The sequence below is a fragment of the Ochlerotatus camptorhynchus genome, unplaced genomic scaffold (assembly GCF_037179485.1).
Source record: "Ochlerotatus camptorhynchus isolate MF236.1 unplaced genomic scaffold, CSIRO-AGI_Acam_v1.1 ptg000246l, whole genome shotgun sequence".
NCBI classification, from domain to species: domain Eukaryota; kingdom Metazoa; phylum Arthropoda; class Insecta; order Diptera; family Culicidae; genus Ochlerotatus; species Ochlerotatus camptorhynchus.
Genome location: NW_027040736.1, coordinates 428,309 through 444,073, shown reverse-complemented (window position 1 = coordinate 444,073; position 15,765 = coordinate 428,309). Strand labels below are relative to the sequence as shown.

Genomic DNA, 15,765 nt, shown 5'->3' with positions numbered 1-15,765 from the left:
CTAGGGGAAGACTACAGTATTTTTAGAGGAAGTCCTAAAAAAATGTAAAGATAGTCCACAGAGGAGTCACCATTATCTTCAGAAAAATTCTGATAACTGAAAAGAAATTTCGAGAAATTCATGATAATTTAAAGAGCTTAAGGGATACTTCCTCCTCTTTAATTTGAACAGCTTGTAAATGGAGTTGATAAAACTGATACCGTTGCGATGCACCGTAAAATTGGAAGAAAATAAAAAAGGCAGTTCCAAGAACACCGGAAAAGATTTTCAGGTAGAATAAAAACATTGCCAGCATTTTTCTTAAATTATTTATTTATTCACAACAAAACATGCGTTACATTTTAACATGTACACTTTTTTCATCTATACATTAAATAAGTCTAAACAAAACATAGCACTACTATTAACTAGCTTGTATAGGTTGTATCTCTTTCTACATCAACGCGGGGCTGGGTTTGTATCGTTTGTTTTGTTTGTTGCTAATTTCTCTATGGTTTTTGTTTTTTCATTTATAATGATCGCCTACTGTAATATATATATTTTTTTCTATTAGCATTGGCGTCTACTTCGGGGGGCTACTTCTTTCCAATGTTGTTCCATGTGTGCGTCCGTCCGTTCGTGTAGCCGCTGTTCTGTGTTTTTGTTTAGTTTCGTTTTGTTTAGTTTCTTTTGCGCGCTTACAATTGCACTCACAATATCATTATGGCAAACAATAGGTTCCAATATATGCGGATTTCGATTTCTTTTTTTTTTCTTTAGACAATTTGCAAAACAGTCGCGTGCAAATGAAGTGGAAGTTGTGTGTTGTCACATCCGCTAGGTAAGAAATAAACAGTTCAAATTCTGTATCACACACGGTTATAAACAATCAGAAAACAAAATCAGGCGATTTCTACTGGGAGTATGTATAGGGGAATAGGAAATAGCGGTGGAAAACTGCAAACAATCTGGCATCATAGGAATAATCTACGCAGCTTTGAGCATGGTTCGCTAGGTAGTAAAGCATGTAATAATATCTCTTCAGTTCTGTTTAGCTTATTTCTTGAAGTTGTGGAAGTAGTGGAACGAGTGCAGGCTGTTGTCGTAGGACAGGTCCTTCCACATGGCCATATCGACCTCGGGGATCTGCGAGCACGGCACGATCTGATTGTTGGCCGATGGTCGCCAGAAGGCCTTCGGTTGCATAGAGGTGACGTGGTTGCCGTTGTCGCAGAAGATACGAGCCATGCTAGCCTTGCGGATTTCGGCCAGCTGTTCCCGGGTGAAGGCGGTTTCCTTGTCTCCGCGTTCGAAGAAGTGACGGTCAGCCACACGGGTACGGTAGAACTGCTCGGTCAGGATGCACAGCAACGTTGGACCGGCCAGGGCACCGTTGACATGGGACTCCAGGGAACCTCCGACGGTTAGATCAACGTCGTCGATGTTAGCGTACAGGGACTGCAGTTTGGCAACGTCCTGCGCGTGGGGGAGATTAAGGTTAGATATTGAAGACTGGTACGCTATAGGATATGGTGAATATTACCTGTGGCGAGATCAGGTCCATGAAGTCTTCCCAGGAGTGAGCACGCTTGAAGCCGCAGAACTCACGGTAATCGTTGTAGCCGGCCAAACCGTGGTCACGGTTACGCTGGATGTCGAAGGCACGCAGATCGGATCCGAAGGGACGTCCACGACGGAACAGGAAGTGCTTAATTTCGGCGTCGAAGTTGATGTCGGTCAGTTCCTCGGGCTGAGTGGCAAGACCTCGGACAAGGAAATCGTAGTTATTGCCGGCTTCGAGGATTGATGGACGGTTGAACCAATCGCTCAGACGGAGGGAACCGGTTGGCTTGCGAACTTCGGAAACAAGACTGTGCGAAGAGTTGAACCGTTAGTAAGATTGATGTTATTTGAGGGTATACGGGGTACTTACTCTAGACGTCCTTCGATCTGCGAGTGGAAGTAACGGAAGGCAGCGGTAGAGTGCGAGTTCAACACGGAAGGATCCTGAGTTGGGTCGTAGTCGTTGATGTAGTCTCCTCCCTTGACGTTGTAGATCAGACGGTTCTTGAGCATGTTCTCCTTGCCGAGGAAGATCGGGAGCCATTCGTAGTAGTTGATGTAGTTGTACTGGGCAATGTTGACGCGACGGGCTTCCTGGAAGAGCAGTTCATCGTCCCAGTGTGGGTTGTGCTTCTGGAGCTGATCGGCAATGCGGTTGTGCTCACGGAGCAGCATGATTTGCATGATGGTCAGTCCAGGGTTCTGGTTGACACGGGCATCTCCGGCCAGATAGCAGATTTCGTCGCGGGAAGCCACGTCGCAGTCGGTGGTGGCGTTCGGGTTATTTGGTGGCCATTCATAGCCGTCACGCTCGACGGTAGCCATGCGACCTCCGGTGAAGGCACGAATCCCGGCGTTTTGCTGATCGGAGTTACCGTATACCATGGACAGATCCAGCCACGAGGTGACGGTGGTGAGCTGTTCTGCCGGTGCAGTTGGGTGATTTTGGGTGCAAGGGTCATCGCGGGTGGTCAGCGTACGGACAAAGTTGATACATTCGGTTCCGGTTTGGGAGTGGGCTGGATCGTTTTCCGGTACGATGATTGGATAACAGGTGGATGGGGCGGAAGACTTGCCGATCAGCTTACCATCGTCAGTACAACATCTCGTTGAGTGTTTCTCTGCAATATACAATGAAAGATGGCGTTAGGAATTAGGAAGGGGAAGTCAAATGTGCCCTGGATACATACTGGACTGGGTTCCTCCAGCCTGAAGACTCATGTCGTGCGTCATGATCTGTCCCCATTGCATGTTGCCCAGGGTGAACTGTGGATCTGGGACATCCTCTTCGCCGAAGACGACCAGCGAGATGAGACGGGAGTTGGGCAGTTCCTGTCCGGTGACCGAGGTGGTTGGAGTGGAGATGCCATCACCGTACTTGGGAGTTAGCAGACGACCGTACGGGTTGTTCGGGGTACCCCAGGTTGGGTTCTGCAGATTGTTACACGATCCATCCAGGTTGCGGTAGCGGGTCTTGGTGCACAGTGGTGCAGCCGGGCACTGGGTGGCCTTGTTGTAGGCACTCAGGAATGGGACGGTATACTTGGCGGAGACCAGAGGGCTGTTGAAGAGCGTGGGACAACGATTAAATCAAGATCAGTTTGGAGGCTATGGCAAGGGAGGTGAAGACTTACGCAAAGTGCGGAGCATTGTGGACGACGTGCGAGGACGGGGCAAACACTTGAGAAGATTTGTGAAGGACGCGGGCCTGAGGTTCACCGTGGTGGATCACGCTGTACGATGTGGCCACACCGCCGGCGTCAGTTTGAGCTAGCACTAGCAGCGTCGATGCTACGACGAACAGCATCATCTGCAAAGAAAACCGAGAAAACAACTGTAATTGGCTAGTCTTGAAGTGAGGAAAGGGGTGCATCGAAATGCGTTGCATTTCTGATTCATTATGCGCATTATTCACATCGTTCGTATAGGTAGCGGCAAATTGTGCGCGCATAGTCGATGAAGAGTTTTGCATTGCGATCGAATTCGTTGCGAGCTTTAATTTGTGGATTTTACTTTCTTGCACATTGGCGTCGCTGTCAATCAAGTTGAGAAGCCCCCCCCCCCCACCTGAAGATAGCGCCAATGGAAGGCATTGTTTTGAATTGTACAGTACCAGAGACACAGAATCCATTTGATGATTTGGCGCCACTGACAGTGGGGCAGTGTTGCCAGTCGTAGATTGATCGAAGAAATTTCACCCGCACAGGTGAACTTGGCACCGCGCTGCCGCCGCCTTTGCCAAGATCGCCACGCGGTTGAGTAAATACAATGCATTCGTTGTTGCATTCCATCGCTACCTCAGTGTAGATAATTTCGCATGCTGTCGTACCTCCACCGAACCTGGCAGTGGTGGTGGAGTCAGCCGCGGATAATTCTCTTCTTTCGACGCTGCTTCCATGTGCCTATAAGGTAGCTGCAGCGGTAATCTAATGTAAATTGTAGAACATTGAATTAATGCAGAGTCAACGGTGGAAGGTGGTTGGGAACGGGAGCCGGAGGGGCAAAGGCCGCGACTGCCGTCTGTCAGCGCAAGAGCAGTCACACGTTGGCGGCTCGATTTATGCACCTTTGGCACTCGCTCGGTGGCACCAGCCGTGGGGTTTGTTTTGATTCATAATTCATTCTATGAAACAACGGAAAGAAGGAGAAAAACACACGCGATCGCCTTTGAGGTGGGTCGCAATAGTGTGTCTAATGTGGTTGGTCATGCTTATTCAATTATTCAAAGGGGCTTTTTGTTTGGATTTGTGGACTTAACTAATTGAATTATGATCTCGTTTTGGAATATTGGATAAGATTTGATGTCGGTGGCTTTTCATTATTTCACGTGAGCTTATCACCATTACAAATGGGCTGTTTGTTTTGAAAAAGCCTTGAAAGGTGATTCAGTTCTCGTCGTCCTTGAACTGTCGGGTAACATTTTTGACGTATTATTTGTTGACATAAAGCATAAGCCTGCGATATCTGTCAGTCCATATTGGTTCAATTACTTGACAGCCTGATTTGAATATTACATTCCAACCGTATCAAGATCATTTTATAACAACGTTAACCTCGGACTTCACGTCATAACAAATGAAGCCATGGAAACTATCACAGTAATAGATCACGAGCTGCTTGGATGATTGCCAGAGCCACTTACAATCTAGTCCAACCTACTGCGATCGACGGGGCAACGGGAGCACTGTTTTCCCAAGGACCTCCGCTTGGAATCGAATCACGGCTGCTGTGATCTGATTACCGTGCGAACAGGATCTCCGCCGCAACTTGATCGGGTGCCTTGTTAATCTAATTACACCGAGAAACAATTGGCGTGATAAACCGCGCGCGTAGAATTCCAATCTCATTGTTCAAACAAGAAAAGCACCATTCATTGTATAGTGTATGAAGAACTAAATGGTCCGGTTTCCATGATTGATCTAGCAGGCACTCGGACCGTTTTATGGACTGTGGAAAAGTAAATTAATTTAAATATATCAAAACTAAGTTTGCAATTTAGAGCGGATTCATGGAGCCCGGGCAACCGGGGGCCTGCCGGGAGGGGCGGTGAACGTGTTATGTAGATTTATGGTCACGTACCGCTTCTTACCAGCGAGCAACCACGGCGGTGCAACGATTCTCGTGATCTTCCAATAATAAAGCAATTTTCAACCGGGCTCGTTCAGAATATAATCGACTTCTTTTGTCTCAACGCCAGCAGCAATGAGGGCAGGAGGGGCATAGGTACAACATATTTGCCTACACTCGGTAGCTTGCCTTCGGTTGGCTACGGTGGTTTAATGTTTATGGCAGTTACATAATTCCGCCAATCTAAGCCATCGTCGTCGTCGTCGTCGTCGTGGGACTCTCGTTCTTGTTTTGCTCGATCTGAAGCAAATGGTAGAAACAGGAATTCCAGATACATGCACGGCAACGAGGTCCATGAGACGGTTCAATGGGGTTACGGTCCTTCGCTCGCTAATGGCTTAGGGGTAGTTTCAGCTCTAGGCAGTTTCCTTTCGCGGAGCAGCATAGTGTTTCACGATCCATGGCTTGTAGGGCATCTGAGAAGTAGTTTGTTTTCAAAATATTCACTACAACTTCCGTGAGCTCGTATCGCTTTGGAGAACTTTAGACTTTTTGCTAGTACAACTTATGTCCCACCCAATGTGATGAGGTTTAGCGAAGCTCTAGATTAAAAATTTAGGTTCATTTTCAGAACCCGAAATACTTTGACATTTCAACCATATTTTTCACATAATATGAGGCTCCCAGAAGCTTTCCGGTTTCTAAAATTTAAATGAATCGTCGTTGAATAACCCAGTTGAGTCTGTAGAACTTTATGATCAGAACTCCAGGACGAAGTGGAATGTCATAGATTTTTTGTTAGCACATCTTTATTCTCACATGATCTTATGAGGCTTCACGAAGTACCAATTATTCAAAAATTCAGTCTAGAATATTGAACAAGACTTCATTGCGCCTGTAGATTAGCAAGATCTGAACTCCAGGACAATTTAGATAATCATAGATATTTCTGAAATAACATTATATGACTCAAATGATGTTGTGGGGTACCATGGAGCAATTAGGATTAATTTGGTACATCGTGCAATACATCACTGAGCCTGTAGAACTTCGAGATGTAAACTGCAGGATGGTTTGGAGAACTCTTAACACCACGTTTCCCCAGCTCAGATCTTTTGCATTGATATATGCTCATTGGAACATAAAGAGTACAACATTAAGGCTCTTCATTTGAAGCAAACTCTTTGAATTTATGCAAGTCTTTAATTCCATGAGGTTTGGCAGGTCCTGCATTCATAAAAATCCCTTTTCATATTTTTTTTCTAGACGTAGACGTACTGTAACACTGTTAAAATAAAATAATTAAACGGCGATTTTTGACAGCTGATTTCGTGCAAATATGATCGGTTCCCGGAATTGCCTGAAGTTCCCTGATGATCACTTCCAAACCATTCTGAGGTCTTCTGAACAGGTTTGACGTTGACAGAGTCTCTCTTAAACTTGCTGAAACTCTTCGAAGCTCACTAAATCTTTCTGACACTCGCATAACATGTCCACAGTCCACTGAGCCAATCTGAAGTTTGTAAAGCCTGTCTGAAAACTCTGAATCTGAATCTCTCAGAAGATTTCCGAACTTCCACAGTTTCTAACTTTGAGATCCTCTCAGAAGTTGTTTGAACCTCTCAGTAGTAAATTGAATTTCTAAAAATTATCTGGGAACTTAAGGGAACGTTTAACGAACTTCAGAGAAGTTCAGTGAAGTACAAACAGTTCATCATCTTTAGAAAGGAGCATGAATTTTAGAAAAATTCATTACCTTCAGAAAAGTTTAAAATCGTCATAATAAATGATAATTGAGTTTTGTGATAGAGATCGAAGTAGGCTTAGCCCGTGAACAAATGTCACGTTCGTTTTTTCCGCTGTATTTCTTCTCTCGATAATTGGCTGTTGACTTAGTAAAAACAACTTTAGTGGAGAAGAACTTCGAAAATGTATTATAATGTTCGAAAATCCCCCTTTGTTGTTGATCTTCCGATTTTTGAAAAGGTGTTTGTCAAATTTGATTCCTGGTCGGTCGGAAATAAGTTTGGTACAATAGGGCTGTTGTGATCAGCTGATTTTTTTGCTTACCAAGAACTTTTGACAGATCACAGTAGGACGGTAGAACCATAGAGGTAACTCTAAGACCAGGAGGTCCCGAAGAAACGTGTTCAACTTTTTGGCTCAACTCTGGTACTCTCTTCGGTCCCAAGCTAATCGATGCACTCCTCGAAACATAGGAAAATCCACGAGCCCCTCATTTTATCTGTCAAACCTTCATATCGAATCAAAACAAACATAGTGTAGTACTAGAATTTCGACTAGAATGGGGTATGTTAATCGATTTGCTTGGGACCAATAGACTAGTCAAGTAGTGAGTCAATTTAAAATCGTTAGTTTCCAACCGGTGGTAGAACTGGTAGTTTATTCTCATATGAATTTCTGCTTTGTTTATGTTTACATTCAGCACCATTAACACCAGATCACTCACACACTCTTGATTTCTAGCTGTCAGTTCCACTGAGAAACGTCTCTTGGATCACCTTATAGCAGATTTATTTGAAAATTTTCCATCTGTCAAATTTAAGTGAAAATTCACCAAATGGAACACAACCTTAGTGAGTTCAAGAATTTGGAGCAACTGCCAATGATCAGCAATTTACACTTGAAAATTTAACTTTATCCGATGGTGTATTTCCACATTGTCAACAGTTCAAAGGGTGGAAGCAGCGTTGCCAGATTTTTTTTCCAACTTATCGGTATCAACCAGCCCAGTGGCAGGCGCGTAGGCAACAAGTTATACCGTGACAGCGGGACCAGCACAGCAAAATAAATGATTGAGCCCGGGACATGCTGTCTACTGTAAAGCGCTGCTGTTGGTAAAGGCCTTGTCACAGGCCTGGTATCAACGGTTTAAAGAAATCGGTATTTATTAACTTAATTGTTTTCATATAGTTTTGCAGTTTTTGGTGCAGAAAAATTCAAACATTTGGACCAAGGGGTGAGACAGCTTTACTCTGAGTTCCATTTTTGCTGCAAGTAACTCAATGTACCTCAAAATTAAATCGAGGTTCATAGATTTACTGTCTGGTTACTCCGTTTACCGCCTTCATATATCAGGCGTCAGTCTTGTTTGTAAACAAAATAAAATTCTCGCGTCTCTTTTCAACAGGCCCTTTCTGCATTGATCGATTCTCTTTATCGACTTTCTCTTTGGATCGTCACGGCCGTGTTAAGATATTTCCGGATATTTTGGACACCCAGATCGAAGGAAGACGCAACAATCTAGCATCTAATACGACAAAGACGATAGGAAATGTTTTTGTAGTCGAGTTATTTACGAAAGAGAGAGTCGATGAAGAGAATTGAGAATTGAGAGAATGTAGATAGGTCTACTTGAATTCGGAGTAGGTAACCTGAATGACACGACGAGAGCGGGATGGTCAGCAGTGGCCGGTAATACGAAATCATTTGCCAGGACAAAATCTAGCAGACGTCCGTTTCGGTTGGGAAAAGTGTTTACTTGACTAAAGCCGTGTAGGTTAAATCCGTCCAAGAGTACAGCAAGCCACCGGCTTATACAATAGCAGTGGGTCAATGAATGGTGTGCCGTTGTCGGTAAAGCGCCACTGTAAACCAGCTTGGTTGTAGTCGCCTAATAGTAGTGCGGGAGAGCGGGGACTCAATCGAGACCTATCGAGGATGTTCACGGATGATCGTGCAGTCGGAAGCTAGACAGCGCCAATACTGAGAATGTTTTGTGGAAATTCCACGACAATCCAGAACTGTTCCAGCAGACTGGAAATGAGCGAGGCACTTAGGTAGCTGGTTAGTCTAGTTGAGACAGCAGCCAGAACGCCTCCACCGCGCGATTTTTGACTGTGCAGTTGCGATGCAAAGGTCCAGTCATCCAGTCCCGTTTTCGTCAGTACGATCAAATCCAACAGCCAAGAAAAACGACTCGATTTTAGCAACCATACTTTCAGTTGTAGCATAGAGGTAACTCTAAGACTAGAAGGTCCCGAAATAACGTGCTCTACTTTGTGGCTCAGCTCTGGTACTCTCTTCGGTCCCAAGCTAATCGATTCACCCCTCGAAACATAGGAAAAACCAATCACCCCTCATTTTATCTGTCAAACTTTCATAGCGAATCAAAACAAACATTGCGTAGTACTAGAATTTCGACTAGAATGGGGTACGTTAATCGTTTGCTTGGGACCAATAGGCTACTAAAGTGGTGAGCCAATTTAAAATCGTTAGTTTCGTATTGATTGTTGGTTGTAGGCCGGAAGTCCCCGATTTTTGTTGTTGTTTTGCTTGACAGCAGTTTTTCGACTTCGCACCTCCATATGTTGTTGTGATGCAAAAAGTGAGAAAGTAAATGACAGTGATCTTGCTCACGGAGCAATGTGAGTTATTCGAGGTGCCTCAAAAGCCACTCTGAAATTATTATTATTATTTAGCTTTATTTAGGAGGCTTTCAGCCTTAGGCTGGTTCGCCTCCAAAAACTCTGAAATTAATCATGATTAGGAGCTGTCTTGCCCCCTTGTTTTGGACTAAGAACGCAAAATTTTCTTTCCAGGAGAAGTCGGATGAAATTTCCGGGCAATACTTGAACTAGCTGAAGGAAGCCGATAAAACTTCCAGAGAAAGAATAAAGTAGCTCTTCTGGAGGAAGTATGAAGTAAGTTCAAAGAGAAGTCTTTCAGGGAATTTCCAAGACAAATATTGAGATTGTGTTTTGTGTAGGAATAGTAATTTGAGCTTGGTTCTCTCTGTTTATACTCTTTAGTATGACGCGCTTGACATAGATGACCCACAGCGACTCACGAAGAGCTACTGATTCCGATCAATAGCGTTGCGGCTTCTTTCTCCTTCTATGAATGCTCATGTGGGCTGCAGCTCGCTGCTGAAGGCAACCTTTCGTTGTGTACTGGAGAACAATGTTCAACGCCTCGCGCCGAAAGCACTGCTGCTGCTGCTGCTGATGATGATGCCGACGACCGGACACCACCACACACGGTGATTGGAGCTGAATCCGATCAGCGGTTGACACCAGCCTTGATAGCTAGCTGCTTTCGGGGAGCCTTTCGTTGTGTACTGGAGAACACCACCACTCACCACCGTTTGGTGAGACCGGATGAAATTCAACTTTGAAATCTGTGTTAGAGAAATCGCTTTTCGCTGGCAATCGGTGGTAATTTTAATTATCATAGCAACAGTTGCACATTCGTACAAATTTCAATTTTGACATTTTGAAAAATGATAAAGTCTTACATTTGACAGATGCGTAGGAATATTTCTGGTCGATTGATGATAAAATTATTGAAATTGGTCCAGGGGCAGCTGAGTTATTAACGTTCAAAATCTTTCATAATTTTGTTTCATGTTCCATTTTTGGTTTTCACAAAGTGTACCCCCATATAGAAATTACAGACGTCGTCCTACGTCAAAATGTCACTAAATTGTATGCTCTATCCGTCCAAAGTTCCAAAGGGCTAGGCCAGTTTTAGCTGGCGTTTATGTTGACCTCGATTTTGATTTAGCTGTAGGATGGTGGCTTGCAATGACTGTTGCTCCACTGGGTACATTGTCGTCCCGGTAAAGTCACCTGCTCGTCCGTTGCTGCTCCGTCTTGTCCCAATTCGCTGACCGATAGCCATCGTTGATCTCCCAAGCCAATTTCGATCCCCGAAAGAGCTTCTCCTTCTGTCATCGGTTGCGTGAACACATTCCAGCGATGGCAGGTAACATCAGCAGCAGTTTCTCCCAGCGTCTGTAAAATACAGACCCGTTGTACAGCTAGAGTGTATCGTCTACTTTTGTTCTTTGTTGTTTCCTGACGGATGGCTTCAACCGCTCACGATCGATCTCGCCGAAAGTATTGTTGTCTTGGTTCGGATTGTTCGAATTTCACTGCTTGTTCAAAATCAAAACCAAAAACAATGAGCCAACGAATTGAGCTGTCAAATTAACCGGGTTGTCAAACATGCCAGTATTCACCACCAAACAAAGTCAGTTCAATAACTGGCACACTCGGCACTGCCTGAACAGCTGCGGCACACTGAGAAAATAGTTGATCACTTGACTGATGCAAAATTTGAAATTTTCGCTCCACATTGCTTAAACGGTCCCAAATTGGGTCCTGCTTAGCCTCCCAAAATTTGAATTACTTTAGTAAGAAACTGACTTGGCACAAACCATTTCAAGTTTATATGGGAATTACTATGGGAAAACTCATGTTTTTGTTCATATCTATCTAACAATTCACCACATCACTATGCATTTAAAAATTATAACAGTGATTGTAGCAAATTTTCTCAGCTACAACTTTGTTGAAAACTACTTTTCAATCAAATGTAAGGAACACAAGTTATTAATGCTTCAAGTCACTGATGTCTTATGATTATGCTCTTTCAACTGTTCAGCAGGCAACATTGGTGTTTCTGGCGCGAAGAATAGAGCACAAATATCATGGCTACTATATCACACTCAGAATACAGTGTTGCCCACAGAACAGCTGCTTGATCATGCCATAAGATTATCAATCTCTTAAGCAATTGATAACAATTTAATTTGACATTTGGCAGAAAAACGATGTTTGGCAAAGTTGTAGCTTAGAAAATTTCCCGTAAGGATAGTTATATAAATTTTCGAAAAAGCAATATGGAAAATGGGTATAAGACAATGAACAAAAAGTTTGGTTTTCCGATAGTAATTTCCATATAAACTTTGAATAGTTTGTGCCAAGTCAGTTTCTTACCAAATGAGTTTAAATTTTGGGAGGCTAATCAGGACCTGATTTGAAACCGTTTGAGCACTGTGGAGCGAAATTTTCAAATTTTGCATCAGTCTAGTGACCACCCATTGGGAAAGCTAAAAGTAGCTCAGGAAGACGACCGGAGTTTTTGGGAGATACATTTGGTAGAAGTTTCATTGAACTTCCTGGAGAAAGCGGAATAAACTTCCTGGAGACGCTGGAAGAATCTTCTGGAGAAAGTTGGCAGTCAGAGGGCTTACGGATCAGTCGAAATAAACTTCAAGGAGAAGTTGGGGAAAAATTCCGCATGAAAGAGATTTTTGGGGATGTTAGCATAACATTTCCTGAAGTTCCTTGCATGTTCTAATGATCCTGAGTAATTTTCCTAATTTTTATAAAATATCCCTGAAGACCCAACGATGCCCCTGAAGTTTCCTGAACATTCCTTAAATGCACTTCAGAATATCACATAATTCTCCTCGGAACTCCTTGAAAGTTCTTACAAATTTCCTAAAGTTTATGGGGCTGTTTTGAATTTTTCTGATCATCCTCGAAGTACTCGGAATTTTCTTGGTAAAAATGAAACTAACAGAAAATATTTAATTTTATTTAATTAAGTGCTCTCACAATATTCATGAAATTAATGGAACATCAGCATTGAAGTTCTCTGATCTTCTCGATTTTGTTTTAATTTTTAAAAGTTCTCGAAACTTTTCTTAATATGACCTCATAATTTTCTGATCTTTATGTTACTTCTCTTACGTTTCAAAAATTTTCATGAACCTCTCGGTACTTTGCTCAAGATTTCGGAAATTCCCCGTGTTTCTGGGAGCTCCTTTCAAGTTTCAGCAATTTCATTTAAATTAATTGATCTGTTCTGATGTTCTCAGAGCATCCCTAAGTTCTCCGAATTCCCCCGAAAAAAAAAAATTGAAAACTGTCCTGAAAACCATTAAATTTCCCTGAAGTGCCTTGCACTTTGGAAGTTTCCAAAATATTTCTGATGTTTCCTCAGGTTCATTGGAGTTCCCTGACCTTTCCTGAAATTCCCGGGTTCTCGAATTTAAGACAGAATTTACTGAAACTTTCTCTAATTCATCGGAACTTACCCTGACAAAAGTCTGGACTATTCTGAAGATTCAGAACATCTTAAAAAATTCTGCAGTTTTCTAGAAGCAAAAATGGAACCGTGATTTATTTAAGTTCCGGAGAATTTGAAAAAAACAAAACTGAATAGAGAAGACGGAATAACGTTTCGAGCGACGCCAGAAGAAACTTCCAAGGGAAGTCGAAATAAGTTTTTCATAGCAATCAGAAAATAAGATAAGGTGGATCAAAATTTCAAAGGAAGATTGACTAAGCTTCAGGAAGTTGAAAAAAAAATTAAAACTTTGATAAACCTATTCAGTGAATAAAATTATTTTTCGATTTCCAGGAATTACCGGGATGATTCATCAGTAGTTTCTCGATTCCTGGGTAGCCAATATAGGTGAGGAAATGTAAATGGAGTATCAAGCATAAGACGTTTTTGAAAAACCATTTTTTGAGCCTTTGAGCAATTTGAGATATTCAAAGAGATAAAAGCCTCTCACAATGGTTTCCTCCGATAGTTTAGCGTGGGCAGCGATCATTTGATTATTTTAAAAAATCGGTATTCTGAGTATCCATATCTGTACATCGGTTCATCAAGTTCGAAAATCGGTTTAAATACCGATAAATCGATATATCTGGCAACGCTGGGTGGAAGATCCATATAAGAAATTATCAGGGCGTATGATGTTTTCTTCTCAATTTCACGGCAAAACCAATTGGTTTTTAGTGATGCATACATGTCAAGCTAACAAAATCATCCAGATAATGGGAAGTCATGAAATAGGATTAATTTTTAGGTCATCAAAATTCGGAAACGGTTTTCTCGATATGGTGATTTTGGAATTCCACCCTTTTTAAATGTTAGTCTAGTTCAGTTTGATTTGTTCGATTTTCAAACGGAGGTAGGGGAGAACAGTACATAACGCACCCCCGGGGTAAGACGCACTTCTTCATTTTGTTTTTAGTTTTTCTTGGAATTTTTAATCCAATTATAGGATTTATCATGCAGGATTTTTAATTCAGATGCTATGCTAGAAGTGCTGCTTGATAAGACAACAAAAAAGTTACGTAAAAGCCATGAAAAACACAAATGAAAGTCAGCTGGTGCGTTCTGCCCAGGGGGTGCGTTGTATACCATTCTCCCCTAATTCATATAGAACGGATCGTAGTCACCGATGGCTTTTACAGCGACAAAAAGTTTGGTTCGATTTTGACAGTTCAAATTAGTTCGAAAATCATTACGTCTCCGGGGTCTCCGCCAGTCCCAGATTGCAACCCAAATTGACTTTGGTTTGGCATCATCATGTCATTTGTCACAATTGTCAAACTTGCCACAACCTTCCTTGTCAAATTACAGGTTACTTCGATCACTTTCCCCGCATAAATTCTTCAAATTCCGTTTCACATCTCAAAGCCATCTCTGACTACAATGCATCATAGCAGTTCGATGCACACGCTCGATTATGTCAAATAGATCGATCTAATTACATTTGTTATTTCAGTTCACCGACAAAAACCAATCATACAACCATTCCACATATGTCCATTTTGCCGCGCAATTAACGCTGTGGCATTTTGATCTCCACCGTTCCGATAAACCGAACCCTCATTAGTCACTGAATCACTCCTCCGATCAAATCTCCGAAGACACTTTGAACCCCATCATCGACGGCTGCTGAGAAGCTCACCACAATCTATCTATCTCAAACGGCCAAGATCGAACCAACCGGATAAGACGCTGCCAACGGATTAATTCTGCCGCCGCGTTGAAACTCCAATCACACAATAACAATCTCGATTGGTACCGACCGACGACGGCGGTCTCTTCCAGCAGCTCTCCGGGTTCAGGTGTCCGTCAGGCCAAAGCCAGCAAAATCGATTCAAGCCGGTCAAGATTATGATCGCGAACTGCATTTTAATAGCATTTTCACTGCGGGTGTTTTGTTCCATTCTGCCCCAGCCCAGTCAGAAGCAGTGCTAATTGGGCTCAAGGTTGCAGCGAATTGTGATCGATAGTTTTAGAACAGCCCAAGATTTTTGGAGCTATATGATCTCCGTGTACGGCGATGGAACGAATGGTAGCTCACGAAATTTCGAAGCATTTGGCGGAAATCGAAACTAAATTCCTGCGTGTCAATTGCTCGTAACCATATCGGGTCAACCTGCCGTCATTCGGTCGAACCATTAACATTGAACTGCTTTGATTGCGCTGTTGTTGTTGTTGTAGTAAATGACCGTTGCCTGTGGTTTGAAACTGAATCTCGCGGCTACCGCGATGGAATCAAGTTTTTCCCTCCTCCCTCAGTCAGTCCGCGCACAGTCAGCCTATAGGAAATTCCCTATACTGCCCGATAGGTGGGTTTTTGCGCCTGCTCAATACCGCACTCGTCTCGTCGCTAGACGCGTCGTCAGGGTGCAGTGACTTGAACGCTGGTTAAAGTGAGGTAATAATAAATTTAACAATCATTGAATCAAGCGGAGTTGTAGGGAAAATTAAAAAAAAATGAAACGAATACAGATAAGTTCCAGTTAAAACTGGCCCCGCACCGACCGGCATAAGGCTGAGGAAAAAACCGGCTCTAAGCTAAGCACGTTTGAAGTTCACTTTCATCCGATGGATTCGGAATGGACTGCTATAAAAGTAGTATTATCCATTTCTGGATCGAACCGAGAATCCACGCGGTTGTTCACTGCAATGTGATATATATCATTGGTTGAACTCGGCTAATCAATCCCGCATTCGTCGGACCAAGGTAGTCCAAGGTCGATCCACCCTCGCGGGCAAACTCTTGTTGCTTGTTGCTACACACGAGACTGTCAAACT

The 15,765-nt window shown here is 42.9% G+C and overlaps 1 protein-coding gene across 1 annotated transcript in view; it reads right to left on the bottom strand.

Moving 5' to 3' along the window:
• Positions 1-294: 294 nt before the first annotated feature.
• LOC135704701 (peroxidase) overlaps positions 295-15,765 on the bottom strand; it is a 223,086-nt gene continuing 207,615 nt past the window's right edge. The window contains exons 3-7 of the mRNA XM_065226183.1: positions 3,177-3,352; positions 2,733-3,103; positions 1,913-2,663; positions 1,523-1,850; positions 295-1,455 (exon numbers count right to left, since the gene is read on the bottom strand). Coding sequence (XP_065082255.1) covers positions 1,036-1,455; positions 1,523-1,850; positions 1,913-2,663; positions 2,733-3,103; positions 3,177-3,352 — 2,046 coding nt within the window. The 3' untranslated portion in view covers positions 295-1,035. The remainder of the gene's footprint in view (positions 1,456-1,522; positions 1,851-1,912; positions 2,664-2,732; positions 3,104-3,176; positions 3,353-15,765) is intronic.